This window comes from Myxine glutinosa, chromosome 9, assembly GCF_964187855.1.
Source record: "Myxine glutinosa chromosome 9, kmMyxGlut1.1, whole genome shotgun sequence".
In the NCBI taxonomy this organism is placed as follows: Eukaryota; Metazoa; Chordata; class Myxini; order Myxiniformes; family Myxinidae; genus Myxine; species Myxine glutinosa.
Genome location: NC_136269.1, coordinates 27078759 through 27106396, shown reverse-complemented (window position 1 = coordinate 27106396; position 27638 = coordinate 27078759). Strand labels below are relative to the sequence as shown.

The window sequence follows — 27638 nt, the reverse complement described above, 5'->3', positions numbered from 1 at the left end:
ACGGAGCGAAAGGGGGACTATGGCTTTCCCCTCCGTCCGTGTGTCCGTCCGTGCGTGCGTGCGTGTGTGTGCATGTGTGTGTGTGTGTGTGCGTGCGTGCGGGTGTGCGTGCGTGCCTAAGCGAAGGACCGCATTCGAATTTGGTGTGTGGGTGCAACCCACGTCAAAATCCAAGATGGCCGCCGCCATGTATGTCTGATGCCATGCATGTCTGAACCTTGTAACCTGCATATCTTGAAAAATAAGCGAAGTACCAACTTCTAATCTGGTGTGTGGGTGTATCTCGGCATAAGGACGAAAGCTATTGAAAATTGGGTCGCCACGTCAAAATCCAAGACGGCCGCCGCCATATACTACTGTGTTCAAAAAGTATCCGACCTTTATTTTTCATGCGTAAAAAAAAAGAAGCTAGGGAGGCGTTGATTGGTGCACGTATGCAGGCGATCCTAATGCACACGCGTGAATTTTTTCCCACCTGCAGAAGCTGTCATTCGACGGCAGACCGCCGATGAGTGAGGACATGTAAGTGAGCGCCGTCGGATTTTCGTTTTTGACAAAATGACGGAAAAACTTGAACAACGCTACTGCATCAAATTTTGTGTAAAGCTTGGCGATTCCCAAGTGGAAACGATCCGCAAGATTCAACACCGTTCATTCCATTATGAAGGAGGATTTGGGCTTCAGGAGAATCTCAGCGAAGTTCGTACTAAAGCTGCTAACGATTGAGCAGAAGCAACTCCGTTTGGAGATCGCACAGGACATGCTGGAGACTGTGAACAGCGATCCCAGCTTCCTCAACACAGTGATCACTGGCGATGAGTCCTGGGTTTATGGGTACGACCCAGAAACCAAGTTGCAGTCATCACAATGGAAGCATCCAACATCCCCGAGGCCAAAAAACACAAAATTTTATGTAGTAGCGTTGTTCAAGTTTTTCCGTCATTTTGTCAAAAACGAAAATCCGACGGCGCTCACTTACATGTCCTCACTCATCGGCGGTCTGCCGTCGAATGACAGCTTCTGCAGGTGGGAAAAAATTCACGCGTGTGCATTAGGATCGCCTACATATGTGCACCAATCAACGCCTCCCTAGCTTCTTTTTTTTTACGCACGAAAAATAAAGGTCGGATACTTTTTGAACACACTACGTATATGTCTGAAACTTGTGAGCGAAATATCTCGAACAATAAGCGAAGTACCAACGTCTAATCTGGTGTGTGGGTGTATCTATTGGGTCGCCACGTCAAAATCCAAGATGGCCGCCGCGATGTATGTCCGAACCTTGTGAGATGAATATCTTGAAAAATAAGCGAGGTACCAACTTCTAATTTGGTGTGTGGGTGTATCTCGGCATAAGGACGAACGCTATTGGAAATTGGGTCGCCACGTCAAAATCCAAGATGGCCGCCGCCGTGTATGTCTGGCCCCATCTTGTGAGAAGAATATCTTGAAAGATAAGCGAAGTACCAACTTCTAAATTGGTGTGTGGGTGTATCTCGGCATAAGAAAGACCGCTATTGTAAAGTGGGTCGCCACGTCAAAATCCAGGACGGCCGCCACCATATATATGTCTGAACCTTGTGAGCGAAATATCTTGAAAAATAAGCGAAGTACCTTCCGGTGTGTGGGTGTATCTAGGCATAAGGAAGAACGCTATTGAAAATTGGGTCGCCACATCAAAATCCAAGATGGCCGCCTCCATGTATGTCTGACCCTTGTGAGCGAAATATCATCATATCGCATGTTTTCTGCGTGTTCCACTTTGTCAACTCTCATCACTTCCCCGACGGGGGACCTAGGCGTAACGCTTGTTTACTTCACATTATATAATATAGATGAAGAAGCCTATGCTGTGGATCATACATATTGTTGCGGAGATGAGGACTGTATATTTTTTGATTGTGTGCTGTACTATTATTATTATTGTTTATTCTGCGCCCCCTACCTCCGGAGCTGTGTAAAGGTGAAAGGGCATCCCATAATTAGTCCACAAGCATACACATCAGCCAAATAATAGAATACCCCTGTTGATAGTTATCTCTTATTCTGTGTTTTAGAGTAAGGCTGTGTCTCCCATTAATTGAAGTACTCCATTGCACCAGTGAAAGAGAATAGATCCCCTTTCCTTCCCATCCCCAAAGTCTCCATTTCCTTTTACATCCCCTTCCGTCATTGCCGAGCCTCGATTGCCCATATTACCTCCCCTCCAAAACCACCATTGAACCTGTGCTCTCGTCGGAGAAGAAAGGCGTGCCCGCCCGTCGTCATCAAGGGCGGAGCCAGAGGGTCGCGCGACCAACCAGGGCCGAGGTGAGCACCCCGATGGGCGTGTCCAAAAGGCCGGCGGCTTAATCGCCGGAGGCGCTATAAAAGGTGCGCACGAGAGTTGGTCACCAAGAGAGAGAGTCGTGAAGAGTCAGTCAGTGGAGTCGGTGGTCAGTTGGTTGCGTTGGTTGCGGTGAGGAGTCGGTGGTGGCGGTCAGTGGTTGCGTTGGTTGCGGTGAGGAGTCGGTGGTGAGGAGTGAGTGAACCAAGAAAGAGTTGAGGGTTTGGACCAGACGCGTCAGACAAGTCCTGGGGAAGCAGCGGAGGCCACAGCAGCAACAACACCCCACAGCCACTTGGGGCCTGGACGGCGGTTTGGAGCAGGGCCGTAAAGGAACGGCGGCTGCTAAACGCGCCGGTTGAGCTGCAGGACCCCCTTTGACCTCCCTCTCCCTCCAGCCATCCACCTCCTGCCTTTCCATCCTTCTTGTGTACATGAGTTTGTTCTGTTTGTTCTGTCCTGGGTTAATTAAGCTTGTGTAGGTAAGCTAAAGATTTCACTGTGTCACCTGCGTCTTATGTGCTTGTAAATAAACGTGACTGCTTTCTTTTTGCTTATGTGTGTAAATAGTCAATAAATTCAGTCGTATTTCCAAACCTTTCTTTGCCTTCGTTTTTCCTCTTTGCATTCGTCGTTTTAGTCTTTTCCCTCATTGAGCAGCTGCGGTGCGATCCGGCCAACGTTTGGGTGAAATCGGGTTCTAAGCGGGGAGTAACTGTTCGGACGCGGTAATACCAACCGCTCGGTAAAATAACATCTAAACCGCGTCTGTAACAATATGTTGTCCTACTGTTTGTGTTTGGCCCCATTTTGTCTTTGTACTTTGATATCATTCTGCTTTTACATATTTTATGTAGAGAATTGTTACAAAATGTGGCCTCTGAAATGTATCTGAATAGCTGACAGGATACGCGAGAGGCAGCATACTCACCTTTGACTGTCTGGTCGTGGTTTGATTCCCAACCTGACTATAAACTCACCTTCGTGCTTTGCATGCAGGGTATTGTATAATTGAATGGGTACTCTTTCGAGGGACACACAAGCCGAGTGCCACATCTAGTATTCACTGGAGGATGTTAAAGATCTAGATACCTGTTAAAAAGAGTAGGCTGTCATGTGTCAGGTCTCTGACCAACTTGTATTTCTGACTACTGGGAAGAGTAATGGCAAACTAGCCAGTGCATCCTCTACCCTGTGACTGTTTCACCAAAGTGTATAGCCACGAGCAAAACAGAGCTAGTCTTATTATCGAAGACGTCTCGCACATTATTCTTCAATTGAGAGCAAGACTGAAACGTATCATACATGTCACAAGAGTGTACACTAACGTTAACTTGCTCAAAGTTGTATGCAACATTGCAGGTTATTTCATGCAATTGACAATTGAGTTTTGATTTCATTGCTACAAATAAGCTCCTTCTCATTAAACAAATATATGGCAATGATAATATATACATCTAATTATTGGTCTCCTGATACTTTTAAAGAATTGCTTTGACTGCACATTTGGTCGCTTGATGCTGTTTGCATATTTTGACTCATGATATGGCTGTCATATATATTTATCACACGTGATTGTTTCCCCTCTCATGATATGGCTGTCATATATATTTATCACACGTGATTGTTTCCCCTCTCATGATATGGCTGTCATATATATTTATCACATGTGATTGTTTCCCCTCTCATGATATGGCTGTCATATATATTTAGCACACGTGATTGCTTCCCCTCTCATAATATGGCTGCCATATATATTTAGCACACGTGATTGCTTCTCCTCTCATGATATGGCTGTCATAGATATTTATCATACGTGATTGTTTGCCCTCTCATGATATGGCTGTCATATATATTTATCACACGTGATTCTTTGCCCTCTCATGATATGGCTGTCATATATATTTATCACAAGTGATTCTTTCCCCTCTCATGATATGGCTGTCATAGATATTTATCATACGTGATTGTTTCCCCTCTCATGATATGGCTGTCATATATATTTATCACACGTGATTGTTTCCCCCCTCATGATATGGCTGTCATATATATTTATCATACGTGATTGGTGACCCTCTGGTCACCTGGTGTTGGGCTAGCGGCTAGGGTGCCAGCTTAGGATCCCAGGATCCTGGGTTCGAATCCCGGTCGATCGCTGAATTAACGCCAGGGGGGTTGACTCAGCCTGTCATCCTTCCGAGGTCGGCTAATTGAGTACCAGTTCACTGGTAATTCCCTGCTTGTCGTAAAAGGCGACAAAAAGGGTTGGCGGCAGGAAGGGCATCCGGCCGTAAAACATTGCTTCAAAAAGGGGACCAAAAAAACAACAACAACCACGGTCCCCGAAAAAGGCCAACCCCCGCTTTGCGGGGAAAAATGGCCTCTAAATGTGGTTTTTAAAATATTTTTTATTGGTGACCCTCTGGACTGTGGCTCGTATCGAGCGATAAAGTTATTGGAGCATGGAATGAAGGTATTGGAAAGGGTGTTGGAGAGGAGGACAAGGAAGAAAGTGAAGATTGACGAAATGCAGTTTGGATTTATGCCAGGAAGAGGAACGACAGATGCGCTTTTTATTGTGAGGCAGTTGCAGGAGAAGTACATGGAGAAGAGGAAGAAGTTGTTTCTTGTGTTTGTTGATCTGGAGAAAGCATTCGATAGGGTTCCACGTGAAGTAGTGACATGGGCATTGAGGAAGTTAGGAGTGGAGGAATGGTTGATCAGAGTAGTGATGGCAATGTACAAAAGAGCGCGCACAGCTGTAAGGACGAAGGACGGGAACAGTGGTGAGTTTGAGGTGAAGGTGGGAGTGCATCAGGGGTCGGTACTAAGTCCACTACTATTTGTAGCTGTGATGGAGGTGCTGGCTCGGAACGTAAAGGAGGGTTTACCGTGGGAGTTGTTGTATGCAGATGATCTGGTGTTGATTGCAGAAAGTATGGATGGACTGAAGGAGAAGATGAACAAGTGGAAGGAATGTATGGAGACGAAAGGTCTGAAGGTGAATATCGGAAAAACAAAGGTGATGGCAAGTGGTGAGGTGGAAAGAACTGGGAAGTGGCCATGTGCTTTGTGCAGGAAGGGTGTCTGAGTGAACTCAATTCAATGTACAATGTGCGCTGAGTGGGTTCATCAAAAATGTAGTGGTTTGAGAGGGTCATTAACCAGTGTGGCAGCTACATTCAAGTGTAAGGTGTGCACAGAGGGAGCTGCAGATGGAGGAAATGTTGAGTTGGATCTTGGAGACGGTGTGAAGCTGGAAGGTGTGAAAACATTTTGTTACCTAGGAGACATGCTGAATGGAGAAGGTGGATCAGACTCGGCAACGGTTGCTCGAGTGAGATGTGCATGGAAGAAGTTTCGGGAACTGAGTGGCGTGCTGACGAGGAGGCGAGTGTCGTTGAAGCTGAAGGGAAAGGTGTATGCTGCATGTGTGAGAAGTGTTATGATTTATGGGAGCGAGACATGGGTAATGAACGTAGAGCAGCAACGAAGGGTGGAAATGCGAATGGTTCGGTGGATGTGTGGAGTATCGTTGAGAGAGAGGAAGACAAATAATGATTTGTGAAAGATGATGGGAATAGAGCCTGTGATGGATGCTGTGAAGAGAAACAGTTTGAGATGGTTTGGTCATGTGTTGAGGAAGGATGAAAGTGACTGGTTGAGAAGAGTGATGGAAATGAATGTGGAAGGAAGTAGAGGACCGGGAAGACCGAGAAAGACTTGGCTAAAGATGGTCGAAGAAGAAATGCGGGCAAGGGGGTTAACAAGGGGAGATGCAGAAAATAGGGCAAAATGGAGAAGATTGTCATGGGGACCGCAGGGCTAAACCCCGCTCTTGCAGGAAAAATGGCCTTTAAAATGCCTGTTGTATTGTTTCCCCTCTCATGATATGGCTGTCATATATATTTATCACACGTGATTCTTTCCCCTCTCATGATATGGCTGTCATATATATTTATCACACGTGATTCTTTCCCCCCTCATGATATGGCTGTCATAGATATTTATCATTCGTGATTGTTTCCCCTCATGATATGGCTGTCATATATATTTATCACACGTGATTCTTTCCCCTCTCATGATATGGCTGTCATATATATTTATCACACGTGATTCTTTCCCCCCTCATGATATGGCTGTCATATATATTTATCACACGTGATTGTTTCCCCTCTCATGTTATGGCTGTCATATATATTGTTACGGTCCGCGGATTAGATGTTATTTATCGAGCGGTGGTATTGCCGTGACCTAACAGTTCCCCTGATTCTTCCCCAACTCACCCGATTCACCCAGACATTGGCCAAATCGCGCTATGCCAAATCAATGATAGAAAGGACACGACGACTGGGAAAGAGGAAACGACGCAAGGGGTACAGTTCTCAAGACCTACGGAGGAGGGTATAATTACAGTGGTGGAGAAAAGGGGTAGATTACAAGGCAGTGAGGTAAAGACACAGAAGAGATGGGCACTTAATTACCGTCTTATCTTATCCCAGACAGACCACAGACAAACGGAACAAGGCAGACTTACACAGGGATTGATGGCAGGAAGGGACAGGTAGGTCGATAGCACAAGGTGCACCTTGGCTCGGGGACAGGATAAAGCACGGTCCAGAAGATGCGGGGAGGCCTCACAGCGCTCGGAGGGGACGTCTTTCTTTCTCCAAGCTCAGCGCGCATCTGACGTCACCCCCCTCTCACCGCGCATGCTCAGCGGGGAGTGACACGCCCTCGGCTGGTTGGTTCCGCCCCACTGGGGCCGGTCCGCCGCTTCCATTGGGTGCGGGGGTTACCGGGCTCCGCCCTTGACGAGGAGCTGACAGGGAGCCCCTATTTGGTAACCCCGTCGAGCACATGTTCGATGGCGGCTCGTTGGGAAGGCCTGGTGCCCTCCCAACACCCCCTACCATCCAAGCCGGAGTGAGGACGCACACTTCCTGCGCTCGTCGTTGTTGTTGTTGTTGTTGTTGTTGTTGAACTGTGAGGAAGAGCTGCGGGGAGGTATTGGGAGGTCCTAAACTTCCTAACGGTGCCATACAATCACATTCTGGTGCAACGAAGGGTCAGAATTAATGGAAACGAGTCCTTAACTGACATAGACTAAGAATAACTAGCAAGATGTCCTATAGTTGTCTTACATGAGATGCGGTGAACCTGGGCACGACATTTAATGGGGGAAATAGGGGGAGGTCGGGTCTACAGAGTGTTGTTTACAGAAAATGGGACTAGGGAATGGGGGATTGGGGATAGTTGGGAAGTATTGAGGAAATAGGGGAATATTTACAAGCGGATATGGATGGATGCAAATCCCATATCCGCAACAATATTTATCACACGTGATTGTTTCCCCTCTCATGATATGGCTGTCATACATATTTATCACACGTGATTGTTTCCCCTCTCATGATATGGCTGTCATATATATTTATCACACGTGATTCTTTCCCCTCTCATGATATAGCTCTCATATATATTTATCACACGTGATTCTTTCCCCCCTCATGATATGGCTCTCATATATATTTATCACACGTGATTGTTTCCCCTCTCATGATATGGCTGTCATATATATTTATCACACGTGATTGTTTCCCCTCATAATATGGCTGTCATAGATATTTATCATACGTGATTGTTTCCCCTCTCATGATATGCCTGTCATATATATTTATCACCCGTGATTCTTTCCCCTCTCATGATATGGCTGTCATATATATTTATCCCACGTGATTCTTTCTCCCCTCATGATATGGCTCTCATATATATTTATCACACGTGATTGTTTCCCCTCATGATTAGCATCACAAGTACAGAGGGGTCTATACTGCACATATCATTGCATTGTTTTCCTGGTTTTCCATGTTGTCTTTATGTATGCATTTTAAAATGTACGTGTTGATTGCTTTCCCAACGTGAAATGGGAGTTGCTGTGTTGCAGTCGATGCTGATGAGATTCGACGTCTTGGGAAGCGCTTTAAAAAACTGGATTTGGACAACTCTGGGTCACTGAGTGTTGAGGAATTCATGTCCTTGCCTGAACTGCAGCAGAATCCTCTCGTGCAGAGGGTGATTGACCTCTTCGACACAGATGGAAATGGAGAAGTGGATTTCAAAGGTGTGCGAATTAAATCAAACAAAATTGAAAATCGTCCAAACAGGAAACTTGCTGCTTTTAGGTGTGTCATAAATGATACGTACAACAGGCACGAATAACTAATGTAATAAGGTGGTGTTTTCAAATGTTTTCGTGTTAAATAAGGTGGTGTAAAAGAAGCTACATCAGCGGCAATAAACCTCTGAAAAGAGTTTTTGAATCTCAATACAAAACCTGCTAAAATATAGCACCACTTCCAGTTCAGAGCGATAGCTGCGTCATATTTTTACTTCGATTTTATCCAACCCATTCGTTCATCATATACTTATTATATTCCACACTGTGAAAGAAATATAGAAATTAAACAATTTGCCATGTTGGTATCATTCAAAACGTTATGCATCATCATAATCAGGTCTTTCAATGTCCTAAATTTCAGTTTCTTCATCATGTTTGTTGTCATCATCATCCACTGAAACAGCATTGATGGTGCATTATTTCATGCACTGCTCATTCCCATGACAAGCACAGAACATAGAACATGACAGCTGTGCTGCAGAGCAGCTGTAACGTGATGTTGAACATGGTCCTGAAGAAGTGCATCCATACCTTATCATCTTCAACACCTCTGCTGGTGCGGGCAACTCATTTGGTTGCAACACAACCGGCACTAACATCTTAGAAACCATGTCCAATGACCACCCATGATGCACTTGGTTCAGAGCTGGTGGATCTGCATCCAGTACAGCTTTCCAAATGGATATTCAGAGATGTACCCTGTATACATGCTCCTCAAATGCCTCCGCTGTTTGTGGTAGAACCCTCAACTGGGAAGCTAAACTGAGTTTGCGATTGGACATCTTAGTCGACCTTAACTCATACCTGAGTGCTGTCATCTCATCTAATGCAGGTGATCCATAGCACACAGAACACGCAGCAGTGATCCATAGCACGCAGCACACAGCAAATGAAAGCAATGAAAAAGCAACAGCAAAATCTGAATTGAGTGGCCTCTGTTATGACACTGGGCATCTGTTCCTGTATTTCACCTCGCATCGTCAGTCTTGTCCTGGATTTCAGGATTTTTCACCACTGTCACTTTGCCAACCCCCATAGGTATGACACAGTGTCACACCCAGAGGATATGGGCCAGCTAGCAGATTCCCAATCAGCATATTTCAGCTGTGGCTTTGATATTGATGCTTGATCTCGCCTGCTGGTCGCAACCATCACCAGATTACATGAATGTTACTGTTCAACGTAGAAATGGAGTAACAAGGCAAATACAGTGCCTTTGGAAAGTATTCACACCCCTTGACTTTTTCACATTTTGTTGTGTTGCAGCCAATATTTAAAATGAATTAAATAGAGATATTTTTGTTCCTGATCTATCTATACACAATACCCCATAATGTCAAAGTGGATTTTTTATTTATTTTAGAAATATTTACAAAATAATTAATAAAACATCACCCACAGGGTGAACCGTATCTTGCCAGGGTTTCGTTGACCTCCATGATTGACCGCAAAGTGACCTTGACCTTTGACCTTGACCTTAATAATTTCGTATGGTGAATAGTATGTCTTCATGACCAACGCACATGAAATATTGAAAGATTTTGATGAGAACTGAGGAAATAATTTTTTCATGAAAATTCCGTTTTTTCGTCATGACGTCATCAAATGACGTCATAGCGTCAAACTGTTTACAGATCTGGGAAGCACTCATCAAGGGCATTCATATGAGGTATTACTCGATATGGTACCTACGATTTCAAAATTTGACCTTGGGGTCAATAATTTTCGACCTCCAGCGCTAACCATGAAGGTCAAGGCCGATCGCCACCAAAAACTAATCAGCTGAGCGCCGGACCATATACTAGATTCCCATGAAGTTTGGAGACGATCCGATCAAAGTTACTCAAAAAATAAGGATTTCAACATTTGACCTTGGGGTCAATAATTTTCGACCTCCAGCGCTAACCATGAAGGTCAAGGCCGATCGCCACCAAAAACTAATCAGCTGAGCGCCGGACCATATACTAGATTCCCATGAAGTTTGGAGACGATCCGATCAAAGTTACTCAAAAAATAAGGGTTTCGTCGACCTCCATGATTGACCACAAAGTGACCTTGACCTTTGACCTTGACCTTCAAAATTTTGTGTGCTGAAGGGTATCTCTATAGGACTCTGATATGCGAAGTTACATGCGAAGATATGCGAAGATATGGTACCTACGATTTCAACATTTGACCTTGGGGTCAATAATTTTCGACCTCCAGCGCTAACCATGAAGGTCAAGGCCGATCGCCACCAAAAACTAATCAGCTGAGCGCCGGACCATATACTAGATTCCCATGAAGTTTGGAGACGATCCGATCAAAGTTACTCAAAAAATAAGGGTTTCAACATTTGACCTTGGGGTCAATAATTTTCGACCTCCAGCGCTAACCATGAAGGTCAAGGTTGATCGCCACCAAAAACTAATCAGCTGAGCGCCGGACCATATACTAGATTCCCATGAAGTTTGGAGACGATCCGATCAAAGTTACTCAAAAAATAAGGGTTTCGTCGACCTCCATGATTGACCACAAAGTGACCTTGACCTTTGACCTTGACCTTCAAAATTTTGTGTGCTGAAGGGTATCTCTATAGGACTCTGATATGCGAAGTTACAGGAGTTTCCAATAATAACTGTGGTCTACAGAGTGATCTAAACGTGAAAAAAAATGATTAACCACAAACAAAAAAACAAACAAATAAAAACATATGTCACCCACAGGGTGAACCGTATCTTGCCAAAATGTGAACATGAGTGACTTGCTTCAGGTCACACTGAGGTGAACAGAACTGCTATCCACTAGAAGCGACTCTTTGAGGAATGTCTGCCCACGAGATATTGAAAGATTTTGATGAGAACTGAGGAAATAATTGTTTCATGAAAATTCCGTTTTTTCGTCATGACGTCATCAAATGACGTCATAGCGTCAAACTGTTTACAGATCTGGGAAGCACTCATCAAGGGCATTCATATGAGGTATTACTCGATATGGTACCTACGATTTCAAAATTTGACCTTGGGGTCAATAATTTTCGACCTCCAGCGCTAACCATGAAGGTCAAGGCCGATCGCCACCAAAAACTAATCAGCTGAGCGCCGGACCATATACTAGATTCCCATGAAGTTTGGAGACGATCCGATCAAAGTTACTCAAAAAATAAGGATTTCAACATTTGACCTTGGGGTCAATAATTTTCGACCTCCAGCGCTAACCATGAAGGTCAAGGCCGATCGCCACCAAAAACTAATCAGCTGAGCGCCGGACCATATACTAGATTCCCATGAAGTTTGGAGACGATCCGATCAAAGTTACTCAAAAAATAAGGGTTTCGTCGACCTCCATGATTGACCACAAAGTGACCTTGACCTTTGACCTTGACCTTCAAAATTTTGTGTGCTGAAGGGTATCTCTATAGGACTCTGATATGCGAAGTTACATGCGAAGATATGGTACCTACGATTTCAACATTTGACCTTGGGGTCAATAATTTTCGACCTCCAGCGCTAACCATGAAGGTCAAGGCCGATCGCCACCAAAAACTAATCAGCTGAGCGCCGGACCATATACTAGATTCCCATGAAGTTTGGAGACGATCCGATCAAAGTTACTCAAAAAATAAGGGTTTCAACATTTGACCTTGGGGTCAATAATTTTCGACCTCCAGCGCTAACCATGAAGGTCAAGGCCGATCGCCACCAAAAACTAATCAGCTGAGCGCCGGACCATATACTAGATTCCCATGAAGTTTGGAGACGATCCGATCAAAGTTACTCAAAAAATAAGGGTTTCGTCGACCTCCATGATTGACCACAAAGTGACCTTGACCTTTGACCTTGACCTTCAAAATTTTGTGTGCTGAAGGGTATCTCTATAGGACTCTGATATGCGAAGTTACAGGAGTTTCCAATAATAACTGTGGTCTACAGAGTGATCTAAACGTGGAAAAAAAATGATTAACCACAAACAAAAAAACAAACAAAAAACAAACAAAATAAAAACATATGTCACCCACAGGGTGAACCGTATCTTGCCAAAATGTGAACATGAGTGACTTGCTTCAGGTCACACTGAGGTGAACAGAACTGCTATCCACTAGAAGCGACTCTTTGAGGAATGTCTGCCCACGAGATATTGAAAGATTTTGATGAGAACTGAGGAAATAATTGTTTCATGAAAATTCCGTTTTTTCGTCATGACGTCATCAAATGACGTCATAGCGTCAAACTGTTTACAGATCTGGGAAGCACTCATCAAGGGCATTCATATGAGGTATTACTCGATATGGTACCTACGATTTCAAAATTTGACCTTGGGGTCAATAATTTTCGACCTCCAGCGCTAACCATGAAGGTCAAGGCCGATCGCCACCAAAAACTAATCAGCTGAGCGCCGGACCATATACTAGATTCCCATGAAGTTTGGAGACGATCCGATCAAAGTTACTCAAAAAATAAGGATTTCAACATTTGACCTTGGGGTCAATAATTTTCGACCTCCAGCGCTAACCATGAAGGTCAAGGCCGATCGCCACCAAAAACTAATCAGCTGAGCGCCGGACCATATACTAGATTCCCATGAAGTTTGGAGACGATCCGATCAAAGTTACTCAAAAAATAAGGGTTTCGTCGACCTCCATGATTGACCACAAAGTGACCTTGACCTTTGACCTTGACCTTCAAAATTTTGTGTGCTGAAGGGTATCTCTATAGGACTCTGATATGCGAAGTTACATGCGAAGATATGCGAAGATATGGTACCTACGATTTCAACATTTGACCTTGGGGTCAATAATTTTCGACCTCCAGCGCTAACCATGAAGGTCAAGGCCGATCGCCACCAAAAACTAATCAGCTGAGCGCCGGACCATATACTAGATTCCCATGAAGTTTGGAGACGATCCGATCAAAGTTACTCAAAAAAATAAGGGTTTCAACATTTGACCTTGGGGTCAATAATTTTCGACCTCCAGCGCTAACCATGAAGGTCAAGGCCGATCGCCACCAAAAACTAATCAGCTGAGCGCCGGACCATATACTAGATTCCCATGAAGTTTGGAGACGATCCGATCAAAGTTACTCAAAAAATAAGGGTTTCGTCGACCTCCATGATTGACCACAAAGTGACCTTGACCTTTGACCTTGACCTTCAAAATTTTGTGTGCTGAAGGGTATCTCTATAGGACTCTGATATGCGAAGTTACAGGAGTTTCCAATAATAACTGTGGTCTACAGAGTGATCTAAACGTGGAAAAAAAATGATTAACCACAAACAAAAAAACAAAAAAACAAACAAAAAAACAAACAAAAAAACAAACATACAAGCTGACTAATACATCTTGCAAAAACTTCGTTTTGGCAAGATAAAAATAAAATACAGAAATATCTAGTTTACAAAAGTATCCAACCCCCTGGTCAATACTTTATATAAGCACCTTTGTCAGTGACTGCAGCTTTGAGTCTTCCTGGGCATGTCTATCAGCTTTGCGCATCTGGATTTTGGGAGTTTCTCCCATTCTTTCTTGCAGATTTGCTCAAACTCTGTCAAGTTGGATGGGACGTGTTGGCTAACAGCAATCATCAAGTCTTTCCACAGATTATCAATGTGATTCAAGTCTTGCATTTAAGTAGACCACTCAAGGACTTTCACGTTCTTGCTCTAAAGCCATTCCAGTGTTGCTTTGGTTGTATGCTTGGGTTGTGTGCTTGTCTTTTGCACTGAACCAGGTTCTTATCAAGGATTTGCCTGTATCTGGCTCCATTCATTGTTCCCTCCATCCTTACAAGTCTCCCAGTCACTGTTGCTGAAAAGCATCCCCATAGCATGATGTTGCCAATGCCATGCTTCACGGTAGGGATGGTGCTGGATGAGTGATGAGCTGTGCTCAGTTTCCACTAGATGTAGCGCTTTGCATTCAGGCCAAGGAGTTCAATTTTTGGCTCATCACACCACAGAATATTTTGCCTCTTGCTCTCTGAGTCTTTCACGTGCCTTTTTTTGCAAACTCCAGGTGTGCTGTCATGTGCCTTTTTCTCAGGAGTGGCTTGTGTCTGGCCACTCTCCCAGAAAGCCTAAATTTGTGAAGTGCTGCAGCGACTGTTGTCCTTCTGGCAGGTTCTCCCATCTCGGCTAAGGAACTCTGTAGTTCTGTCAGTGTGGTCATTGGGTTATTTGTCACCTCCCTGACCAAGGTCCTTTTTGCCCGGTTGCTCAGTTTGGTCGCAGCCAGCCCCAGAACGAGTCTAGGTAGTTCCATATTCTTTCCCTTTCCTAATGATGGAGCTCACTGTGCTCTTGGGAACTTTCAACAATCTAGAAATTGTTTTATACCCTTCCCCAGATCTATGCCTTTTCACAATTATATCTCGAAGTTCTATGGACAGTTCCTTTGACTTCATGGTAGAGTTTCTGCTCTGACATGCACTGTCAACTGTGGGACGGTGTGTTCCTTCTAAATCAGGTCCAATCAATTGAATTGGCCACAGGTAGACTCCAATCAAGTTGTAGAAACATCTCTAGGATGATCAAAGGCAATTGGATGCACCTGAGCTCAATTTTAAGTGTCATAGCAAAGGGGGGTTGAATACTTATTGACTCAAGACATTTCAGCTTCCCTCCCTTGCTTTTTCCTGCCTCACTCACCAACCCCCTCCTGCACATCCTGGCCCAAGCACATCTGGACTTGGTGAAAGGCAAGCTAGTGCTCAAGCAATACAGTAGGCAGGTATGCTACAAGGATGTGAAGATCAATGGAAATTAGGTCCAATGGACAAATGGGCCCACTTGTGAGATGAAAGCACCTGTGATTAGATACTAACACGACACCAGTTTTACATATGATTTTTGAAACTCTGACACTTTTCTAGGCATGAGATTTTACAAAGTATTACACATCCTGAAATACTTGCACACCACATGTAGTTTACTATTGGGCATAATTTGACATCTTTGCCTAATCACATATTTCGGTATGGTATTTGGTGCTAATCTGAAAACGTATAGTGCAAGAAAATGTTTTGTGGATAAAATGGATGAAGGATAAATGTAAGTGAGGACATTGGACAAGATGTCAGAAATTTATGAGACTACATCCTGAATGAAAGGTTAATAAATAGCTAAGGTGGGGAGGGGGATTTCTTCAGCACAGAGACCATAGATATTATGCATATCAATATGGTTGAAGTATGAAATGGTGAAAATGTTGGGTTTTGGTCCCCTTTTATTATATTTTGATCCCATTGGGTGCAGGATCCAAATATGAACAAATATAGGCTGATTTTTCTAACCATCTACAGTCGTGGCCAAAAATATTGGCACCCTTGCACTTTTTTCAAATAACACATTTTCTCGAAAAATAAGTTTAAATTGACAAAAGTATTTTGTCTCCACAATTGTTTATTTCACGTTGATGTTACAGAACCGTTGTTTTTGATTCAGAACTTAATACATCCTTTTTAAATCAAAAAATAAAAATAAATGGCATTGACAATTTTTGACACCCTTGACTTAATATTTGGTAGCACAGCTTTTGGACAAAATAACTGCAGTCAAGTGCTTCCCATAGCCATGAATGAGCTTCCTACACCTCTACTGGCAGTTTGTCCCACTCTTCTTGTGCAAACTGCTCTAGTTCTCCCAGATTTGAAGGGTGCCTTCTCCTAACTGCTGTTTTCAGATCTCCCCACAGGTGTTCATTGGGATTTAGATCTGAACTCATTGCTGGCCACTTCAGAACAGTCCAGTGTTTTGTCTTGAACCATTCCTGGGTGCTTTTTGAAGTGTGTTTGGGGTCATTGTCCTGCTGCAAGACCTATGACCTTCGACGGAGACCCAGCTTTTTGACACCGGGTTGAACATTGCGCTCAAAAATGCCTTGATAATCTCCTGATTTCATGATGCCATGCACACATTCAAGGCACCCAGTGCCAGATGCAGCACAGCAACCCCGAAACATCACTAAACCTCCTCCATGTTTGACTTTAGGGAAGGTGTTCTTTTCTTTGAAGGCTTCATTTTGTTTTCTGTAAACATAGAGATTATGGGATTTACCAAAAAGCTCTAATTTGGTCTCATCTGTCCACAAGACATTCTCCCAGAAGGATTTTGGCTTGTTCAGGTGTGTTTTGGGTCTCTCTCTCAGCAGTGGGGTCCTCCTGGGTCTCCTACCATAGAACCCACTTTCATTGAGTTGACGACAGATGGTGCGAGTTGAAACTGTCGTTCCTTGTGTCTGAAGATCAGCTTGAATCTATTTGGCAGTTGATCGAGGTGCTTTCTCCACCATTCGAACAATCCTTTGCTACAATCTTCGATTAAGTCTTCTCTTGTGGCCACGTCCAGGGAGGTTGGCTACAGTGCCATGGGCCTTAAACATCCTGATAACATTGTGTATGGTGGACACAGGAACATCAAGGTCTCTGGAGATGGACTTGTAGCCTTGAGATTGTCCATGCTTGGCTACAATCTTGTGTCTGACCTCCTCAGACAATTCTCTGGTTTTCTTTATTTTCTCCATGCTCATTGTGGTACACACAGTGACACAAAACAGCAGAATGACTCCTTTTCTCCATTCAAACTGGTTGAATGAGTGATTTTTATATTGCAGGCACCTGCAACTCACCACAGATGAGTTGAATTTCAAAGTAAAGGAGAATCACCTGCTTGAAATCTAATTATTTCCAACAACTTCTAAAAGGTGCCGATAATATTGTCTGGGCCATTTTAGGATTTCTGTGTGGAATAAGCTAAGATTTAGCAATTTTTTTCAGATTTTTATCTTGCCAAAACGAAGTTTTTGCAAGATGTATTAGTCAGCTTGTATGTTTGTTTGTTTGTTTTTTTGTTTTTTTGTTTTTATCTTGCCAAAACGAAGTTTTTGCAAGATGTATCAGTCAGCTTGTATGTTTGTTTGTTTGTTATCTTGCCAAAACGAAGTTTTTGCAAGATGTATTAGTCAGCTTGTATGTTTGTTTGTTTTTTTGTTTGTGGTTAATCATTTTTTTTTCACGTTTAGATCACTCTGTAGACCACAGTTATTATTGGAAACTCCTGTAACTTCGCATATCAGAGTCCTATAGAGATACCCTTCAGCACACAAAATTTTGAAGGTCAAGGTCAAAGGTCAAGGTCACTTTGTGGTCAATCATGGAGGTCGACGAAACACTAATTTTTTGAGTAACTTTGATCGGATCGTCTCCAAACTTCATGGGAATCTAGTATATGGTCCGGCGCTCAGCTGATTAGTTTTTGGTGGCGATCGGCCTTGACCTTCATGGTTAGCGCTGGAGGTCGAAAATTATTGACCCCAAGGTCAAATTTTGAAATCGTAGGTACCATATCGAGTAATACCTCATATGAATGCCCTTGATGAGTGCTTCCCAGATCTGTAAACAGTTTGACGCTATGACGTCATTTGATGACGTCATGACGAAAAAACGGAATTTTCACATTTTGGCAAGATACGGTTCACCCTGTGGGTGACATATGTTCATTTTTTTGTTTTTTTGTTTTTTTGTTTGTGGTTAATCATTTTTTTTTCACGTTTAGATCACTCTGTAGACCACAGTTATTATTGGAAACTCCTGTAACTTCGCATATCAGAGTCCTATAGAGATACCCTTCAGCACACAAAATTTTGAAGGTCAAGGTCAAAGGTCAAGGTCACTTTGTGGTCAATCATGGAGGTCGACGAAACACTAATTTTTTGAGTAACTTTGATCGGATCGTCTCCAAACTTCATGGGAATCTAGTATATGGTCCGGCGCTCAGCTGATTAGTTTTTGGTGGCGATCGGCCTTGACCTTCATGGTTAGCGCTGGAGGTCGAAAATTATTGACCCCAAGGTCAAATTTTGAAATCGTAGGTACCATATCGAGTAATACCTCATATGAATGCCCTTGATGAGTGCTTCCCAGATCTGTAAACAGTTTGACGCTATGATGTCATTTGATGACGTCATGACGAAAAAACGGAATTTTCATGAAAAAATTATTTCCTCAGTTCTCATCAAAATCTTTCAATATTTCATGTGCGTTGGTCATGAAGACATACTATTCACCATACGAAATTATAAAGGTCAAGGTCAAAGGTCAAGGTCACTTTGCGGTCAATCATGGAGGTCAACGAAACCCTTATTTTTTGAGTAACTTTGATCTTATGATCTCCAAACTTGGTGGGTATATAGGGTGTGGTATGGTGCTCAGCTGATTAGTTTTTGGTGTCGATCGGCCTTGACCTTCAAGGTCATTTTGAAGGTCATTCAATTTTGACCAAAAGGTAAAATAGACAGATGCAGGGGCAAGATACGGTTCACCCTGTGGGTGACATATGTTTATTTTGTTTTTTTGTTTGTGGTTAATCATTTTTTTCACGTTTAGATCACTCTGTAGACCACAGTTATTATTGGAAACTCCTGTAACTTCGCATATCAGAGTCCTATAGAGATACCCTTCAGCACACAAAATTTTGAAGGTCAAGGTCAAAGGTCAAGGTCACTTTGCGGTCAATCATGGAGGTCAACGAAACCCTTATTTTTTGAGTAACTTTGATCGGATCGTCTCCAAACTTCATGGGAATCTAGGATATGGTCCGGCGCTCAGCTGATTAGTTTTTGGTGGCGATCGGCCTTGACCTTCATGGTTAGCGCTGGAGGTCGAAAATTATTGACCCCAAGGTCAAATTTTGAAATCGTAGGTACCATATCGAGTAATACCTCATATGAATGCCCTTTATGAGTGCTTCCCAGATCTGTAAACAGTTTGACGCTATGACGTCATTTGATGACGTCATGACGAAAAAACGGAATTTTCACATTTTGGCAAGATACGGTTCACCCTGTGGGTGACATATGTTTTTTATTTGGGGTTTTGTTCAAACCAAAGAAATACATATGTGGTTACCAAAATATATTTTAAATTTCAACCATTTTCTGGAAGAAATGGTGCATTATTTGAAAAAAGTGTAAGGGTGCCAATATTTTTGGCCACGACAGTATAAAATGTAATTTCTTTGGATTATTTTTTTCTAGAATTTCTCAAGCAAATGCTATTTCGACAAAAGTTGGAATGACTTTGGTTTCTGATTTAAAACTTGGATTAACTTGTATCCTGGTTATTGAAAATATTGATTACATACTAACTATGTTGACATTAAGGATGCAGTTACAATACACAAGTAACGGTCAATTTTCTTGTACTTTTTAGAGTTCATTGAAGGAGTTTCTCAATTCAGTGTCAAGGGTGATAAGGATCAGAAGCTTCGCTGTAAGTACTGAAATATTTTTAAAAGTATGGCTTCCTTCTTGATCTTGACTTTCTCCTGCCATCCTTGAAATACTTTAACATTTGTCCTCCTTTTGATTAAAGTCTTCTTTTACGTTCCTAATTCTAATAAATGAAATGTGTGGAATCAGAAAGATTGCAGTGGGTATGTAGTCATATCTAGCAATGTGTTCTTCTTGGGAGTCTTTGGTGTGGCTAGGGTTTAATTGAGCCTTTTAATATTGTACACTAGCTGAAGTACCTGGCGTTGAGGGGGAGGAGAGGATGGAAGGGGGTAGGGGGAATGGGATGAAAAGGATGGGGGGTTGGTGGATGGGGGGAAGTAGGGGTAGGGGTAGAGGAGAAGAAGGAGGGGGCAGGGGCGGGGTTAGGGGAGGAGGAGGAATTTACCCATGCGAAGAGTGCTTTAACCTCAGCGTTGACCAGGAAAAAAGGAAATTGTAATACCCTCTGCCACCACCAGCAGATGGCGCAACACGGTACACATTTATAAAGTGAATGTATGCCACCCCAGGCCCCTACAACCCTCCTTCCCTTCGCGTGAGGCCGCAGCCACATATCCTGTTATCCTGCACACAAAGTTTAATTTGTACCCCGAGTTTGGAGTTTGTAACGATAATTAAATTAAGTTAATGACACAACATCTCAAAAATTTCGGAATGGTTTCAGACGAAACTTGGTGGACAGGTTGGGTGTTTAACAAGAAAGGATTGATTAGATTTTGGTGAAGATTCAAATCTGGATCCGAGAATTTTTTTATTTTACTGTATAGTATACGGTATATTTAAGTTTTACTGTGTACTGCATTTTTTCTTTTTATATACTGTATAGTATAATATTTCAAAACGTTGTGAAATTGTGACAAAACTTGGTGGATAAGTCGGTTAGGTGATGAGAACAAGCTGATTCGATTTTGGTTCAGGTCAGGATCCAGATCTGGCCTATCAGTGTGAATGAAACCATAAACTGTTCAGCCTGCAGAGGAATGAGCTCGACCAATTGACATTTTAGTTACAATACAGTTTGAACGTGAGTTGGACCATGTGTACGTCTATTAATTAAGTCCATTAATTCCATATGATTGGATCTTACCTTGCAGACATTTATATTTTAAGACCCCTTTATACCATTCATATCACTTCGGTCCTTTTTTGTCTTTAAAACCCTTTAAAACCATTTAGACCCTTCAGACTCTTCAGACCTTTACACCCTTTTAGATCCTTCAGACTTTTAGATCCTTTAGACATCAATCTGCGCTTCCGGTCCCTTGAGCAAGGTTGCGACTTCAACGTCTGCGCGGGATCAAAGTTTTAAGTATTTTTCCAATTTGTGTCTTTGTCAAATTTCCGCTTGTTATTTTATTGTGTATGTGTTACTGTGTGTTTTTGAGTTAATCTTGGTTTGCAATTCGTGCAAACTTGTGTATAATTAAATCGTTTTCTGTTCGCACCGCGTGGGCGGCCTGGTAACTTGAAGCATCCCTCACCCCGGCGGTGTTTTATGTATTTAAGTTCTTTCCTTCGCTGTATTGCTTATTTCTTTTCCTTTTCTCCCACTAACTTCCCCGGACATTTATCCTTTGTTTAACGTTTTATACACAAAAAAACCCAAAAGCAAACAAAAAAAATCTTATTTCCCTCTCTCCTCTCCTCGCCCAGCCCCCTTTATCTCCTTCTCTTCCACCACTTCCTTCCATCTCCAGCCGTAACTCGACCTTCCAATTCTAGTTTCCTTCATCTCATTTAACCCTTTCTGCTTTCTCTGATCCACGCCCTTACTTCAGGGACTTTTCCCAGATTGTTTTTCACGGTTTTGTTTAAATATGTTTAAACCTTCCCCTGCAGTGTTTTATTCAGTGGTTTATTACAACACACTGTTTTTCTTCCCATTTAAAAGGCTTTTTTCAATTTCTTCTTCAAATCATGCCACTTAAAAAAAAAATTCAACCTGTTAGTCATTCCTCCCTACATTCTCTAAACTTACCTTCATTCCACCCCTCCTCTATCGTTCTCAAACGGATCTCTGACTTGAAAATCACAATAAACCCAGGTTGCAATAAATGTTTGTTTTTCATCATTGTCCACTTTCTAAACTCCCTCCTCACCCCTCCCCTCCTAAACTCTCCTCTCACCTCTCTCCTCCTAAACTTTCCCCTCACCCCTCCCCTTCAAAACTCTCCCCTCACCCCTTCCCTTCTAATCTCCCGCCCCCCCCCCCCGACAATCTCTCTCCAAATCTCCCCTACCACCTTCTCCTCAAAGCTGCCTCCTCCCCACTTCCTCTCCCTTTCATCACATACTTCCATCTCCTCCAACCTTCGACTATGCTCTCCCCCCCCCCCCCCCCCCCTCAAACAACACCTCACGGTGCCTCTTACCATCCCCATCAAACCTTTTGTCCGCCTCATCCTTCCCTTTCTCCTAACTCTTCTGCAATCTCCGACACACGATCAACAGCTCTCCTGACCTCCCCCTCTCACCCCTCATCTTACCCTACCACTCCCCTCCCCTGTCATGTACCCAATGCTCCCCCTCCCTCTTTCTTAATGGTATGGACCTCAAACATCTGGGGCCTTCGCTCAAACCTCACTGATCTCTCCATACAGGTTGCTTCTGACAAACCAGACGTAATCTGCTTAACAGAAACTTTCCTCCTTCAAGATGTCTCTGATTCTTTAATATCTCTTCCTGGTTAGTCCCTCCTCCGGTATGATGGACCTGAGCCTCCTCGTGGTGGTGGGGTTGCTATCTTTATATAAAAAAACTCTTTATAAACTTATACCTCTGGCTACGGCTTCCTCTCCGCTCCCACCTTTTGTTCATATGTGTTCTGTACCGTCCTCCAAACAGTGATGACTTCATTTACATCTCCCTGTCTGACAACATGGACCAACTTCTATCCACTCATCCCAACTCTCTCTTCCTCATATGTGGTGACTTCAACTGTCATCATGCCAGCTGGCTGAGTGTGGGTTCCTCTCACTAGCCATGGCACCTCAGCAAAGGACTTCTGCGACTCACTGGGACTGACACAATCTGTCAATTTCCTGACCCGGATCTCAGTCAATGGAGTATCTTCTCTTCTAGACTTGGTTATGACTAACTTCCCTGCAAATGTCTGCTGCTCTTCTTCTGCTCCAATCGGTTCTTCTGATCATTTCCTTATTAAAGTGGATATCTCTCTGGCCATTCTCAGAGAGCCTCCTCAGCGCCGACGAGTCTGGCATTTCACTCAGGCTGACTGGCACGATCTTCAAGCAGCCATCAATCATCTGGACTGGTCTCCCATTTCGACTGCCTCTGACATCAACTCTTCCTGGGAATTCTTCCAAAGTAAACTGCTCTCTGTCATGCACAGATTTATCCCATCTCGTCTTCAGTTGTCATACCCTTCCTCCCGTCCATGGTACACTGAAGCTTGTGGTGAGGCAGTTGCCATGAAGCAACTTGCCTTGACCTCATGGAAGGCTAATCCAACTGGAGGAAATCTCAGTTCTTTTCACAAAGCTCGGAACAAGTGTGTGTCTACCCTCAGGAAAGCCAGGAAACTATCTCTGTACTCTCAAGACTGTACTCTCAAACCTGTCTCCCTCCTGCAAACCTTGGTGGTGTCTGGTCAAATCTGTTTCTGGTGTTTGTTCCCCTTCCATCCCCTCCCTTACCTCAAATGGTGACAAAGCTGACTCCGCACGTGAAAAAGCTGAATGCCTCAACTCTGTGTTTGCCTCAAAATCTTGTGTCTCAAACCCATCCCTCTCTGTACCCACCATACCCAGTCATACTCAGCTGCTCCTGGACTCTGTTACCTTCTCTCCTGACAAGGTGGAGAAGTTTCTGTCAATCCTCGACTATGATTCTACAACTGGACCAGACGGCATCAGCCCACGGGTCCTTAAATCCTGCTCTGCCGCTCGATCTCACCCTCTTTCTGTTCTCTCTTCACTCTCTCTTTTGCTCAAGGTCATCTGCCATCAGCTTGGAAATCAGCTAACATTACCGCTTTCCACAAGAAAGGTGCAAAAACAGATCCTTGCAACTACAGGCCAATCGGCCTTCTCCCAATTATCAGCAAAGTCATGGAATCCATCATTGCTTTGGATATCAAATCTTTCCTCTTCTCCAATGGCTTGTTCTCTGATCATCAATTTGGTTTCAGACCAGGTCACTCTACTCTAGACATTGTGCTTCTGCTGTCTCAACAATGGATGGAGGTCCTCAATGCCAAACAGGAAATTAGAGCTGTCTCCCTTGACATATCATGTGCCTTCGATACGGTCTGGCACCCTGCTCTGCTCACCAAACTCTCCTATGGTATCCATGGAAATCTCCATGCATGGCTTGCGGTCCTCCTCTCTGGTCGTAGTCAACATGTGGCCCTGAATGGGTTTTTCTCATCTTCCCTTCCTGTTCAGGCTGGAGTTCCTCAAGGCAGTGTTCTGGGCCCTATGCTTTTTCTGGTCTTCATCAATGATCTCTCTGACTCTCTTGAAAATCCTCTCTGTCTCTTTGCTGATAACTCCACACTCTGCCGCTCCATTCCTCATATCTCAGATAGGCAGTCTGCAGGCTCCTCACTCTCTGCAGACGTGGACAAAATCACAGACTGGTCAAACAAGTGGAACATGTCTTTAAATGCTGACAAATCTCACACTCTTACTATGCCTCTCCGAAAAGACCGACTGGGCAACCCTCCCATCTCCTTTCTGAACAATCCTCTCCAATAAGTTCTGTCACTCAAGCTTTTGGGTCTCACTATCTGCCATGATCTTTCCTGGGAAAACCACATTTCCAAGCTGGCCGCCAAAGCCCGTCACCGACTGGGCATCCTCCGTCGTGCGAAGTCATTCCTTGGTACACCTTAGCTCCTCACCACATACAAGGCTTTCATCCACAGCTCAATGGAATACTGTTCTCCCCTCTAGGCTAGTGCTCCTGCCTCACGCCTAGCTCGTCTTCACGCTGTTGAAACCAAAGCTTTCAGAATCATTGGAATCTCCCGTGATGAAGCTAACTCCGAGGGCTTTTCAGTCACTCACCGCAGGCAGGTTGGTGGTCTTTCTGTCTTCTACCGACTCCTCTCCAGCCTTGCTCCCCCAGCTCTCTCTGGGCTCTGTCCCCCAAGTATTCCTACGGGTCGCACAAGATCTGCCAGCAACCCTCTTATGGTTAAACTGCCAAAATCAAGACTTTCTGCTCACCTTCACTCCTTCATTCCTCTTTACTCCCACCTCTGGAACAAACTCCCTCACTCTCTTCAATCCCACTCCTCCGTCCAGGTATTTAAAACAGCTGTTCACTACCATCTCTCATCTTCCCCCATCCAAAACCTTGATCTCTTCTACCCCTGTTAATTCACCCCAAATCCACTTTTTTTTTTTGAAATACCGACTTCTTTCTTACCTGGAAGTTCGAACAGTGTCCATGTGTTTTATACTTTAAGGGGGTACTGTCAATCTGGTACTTCCGAATGTAGCTAGAAGGCTGAAACTTAGTGTGTAGACAGTATGAAACAAACCTCAACACATATAGTAAATTCATGTCTGAAATCTGAGAAAAGTAATTGTAGTTTTACTTTTCATGCCTCACTTAAAAATCAATTTTTTCTAGTTTCCTGTTTAAACATGAGATACCTTCAACGTTACTGTACCTCTTTAGCACATATAAACGATATAGTTTGAGGTTCTGTTATGCATATTCTAACCATATTGATATAGACCAGTTGAGTTCAGGTTCCCTGGAACCTCTAGTTTTTGTGATTGATGTTAGTTAGCTCTGACACGAGCCTCGATCTTGTATACAAAAAAAACAACAACAACATGCATTTTAAGGCCATTTTCCCTGCTAGAGCGGGGGTTAGCCTTGCAGTCCCCATGACAATCTTCTCCATTTTGCCCTATTTTCTGCATCTCTGCTTGTTAACCCCCTTGCCCGCATTTCTTCTTCCACCATCTTTAGCCAAGTCTTTCTCGGTCTTCCCCGTTCTCTACTTCCTTCTACATTCATTTCCATCACTCTTCTCAACCAGTCACTTTCATACTTCCTCAGCACACGACCAAACCATCTCAACCTGTTCCTCTTCACAGCATCAATCACAGGCTCTATTCCCATCATCTTTCGCAATTCATCATTTGTCTTCCTCTCTCTCAACGATACTCCGCACATCCACCGAACCATTCGCATTTCCACCCTTTCCAGCCTTCGTTGCTGCTCTACATTCATGACCCATGTCTCGCTCCCATAAATCATAACACTTCTCACACATGCAGCATACACCTTTCCCTTCAGCTTCAACGACACTCCCCTCCTCATCAGCACGCCACTCAGTTCCCGAAACTTCTTCCATGCGCATCTCACTTTAGCAACTGTTGCCGAGTCTGATCCACCTTCTCCATTCAGCATGTCTCCGAGGTAGCAAAATGTTTTCACACCTTCCAGCTTCACGCCATCTCCAAGATCCAACTCAACATTTCCTCCATCTGCAGGTCCCTCTGTGCACACCTTACATTTGAATGTAGCTGCCACACTGGTTAATGACCCCCTCAGACCACTACATTTTTGATGAACCCACTCAGCGCACATTGTACATTGAATGGAGTTCACTCCAACACCCTTCCTGCACACAGCACATGGCCATTTCCCAGTTCTTTCCACCTCACCACATGCTTTACCACTTGCCATCACCTTCGTCTTTGCTATATTCACTTTCAGACCTTTTGTCTCCATACGTTTCCTTCCACTTGTTCATCTTTTCCTTCAGTCCATCCATACTTTCTGCAATCAACACCAGATCATCTGCATACAACAACTCCCATGGTAAACCGTCCTTTACATTCTGAGCCAGCACCTCCATCACAGCTACAAATAGTAGTGGACTTCGTACCGACCCCTGATGCACTCCCACCTTCACCTCAAACTCACCACTGTTCCCATCCTTCGTCCTTACAGCTGTGCGCGTTCTTTTGTACATTGCCATCACTACTCTGATCAAGCATTCCTCCACTTCTAACTTCCTCAATGCCCATGTCAATACTTCGCATGGAACCCTATCGAATGCTTTCTCCAGATCAACAAACCCAAGAAACAACTTCTTCCTCTTCTCCATGTACTTCTCCTGCAACTGCCTCACAATAAAGAGCGCGTCTGTCGTTCCTCTTCCTGGCATAAATCCAAACTGCATTTCGTCGATCTTCACCTTCTTCCTTATCCTCCTCTCCAACACCCTTTCCAATACCTTCATTCCATGCTCCAATAACTTTATCGCTCGGTACGAGCCACACTCCAGAGGGTCACCTTTCCCCTTGTATAGAGGGACGACGGTACTCAGTTCCCAATCCACTGGAATGCGGCCTTCTTTCACCACCAAATTACAGATCTCTGTCATTCTCTTCACACCGCAACTTTCTGCTGCCTTCAACATATCTCCCACAACTCCCGTCGGCCCTCCCGCTTTTCTACTCTTCATTGCTTTTATCGCTTCCTCAACCTCCTTCTCAGTTATCTTCTCTGCCGGTCCTAAAACTGGGTTACTCTCTATGTTGCCATCCCATTCATTTTCTGTATTCAACAGCATTTCCATATACCTTTTCCATCTTCCTTTAATTCCATCTGGGTCCACAACGATTTGGCCCACTCCATCCTTCAAGCAACTCACCCCATCACATCACACCTCTCTTTCGCTATCTGCTTTGCAATCCTGAATACCGCTCTCTGACCCTCTTCCGAATCCAAGCGTTCTCCGAACATTTTCCTACATGCCTCCTGCGCCTTTGCTACCTCTTTCTTTGCAGCCTTCTTGGCTGCCTTATAACTTTCATGCTCTGCTTTTTCTGCTCCCGTACCCTTCGCCTTCTGCCACTCCTTGAACTTCTTCCACT

General features: G+C 43.8%; 1 protein-coding gene across 1 annotated transcript in view; it reads left to right on the top strand.

The window, feature by feature from the left end:
• The window catches only part of LOC137435527 (calcineurin subunit B type 1), a 53515-nt gene that overhangs the window by 13016 nt on the left and 12861 nt on the right, over nucleotides 1-27638 (top strand). The window contains exons 3-4 of the mRNA XM_068129405.2: nucleotides 8271-8447; nucleotides 19688-19747. Of these exons, the coding sequence (XP_067985506.1) occupies nucleotides 8271-8447; nucleotides 19688-19747 (237 nt within the window). The remainder of the gene's footprint in view (nucleotides 1-8270; nucleotides 8448-19687; nucleotides 19748-27638) is intronic.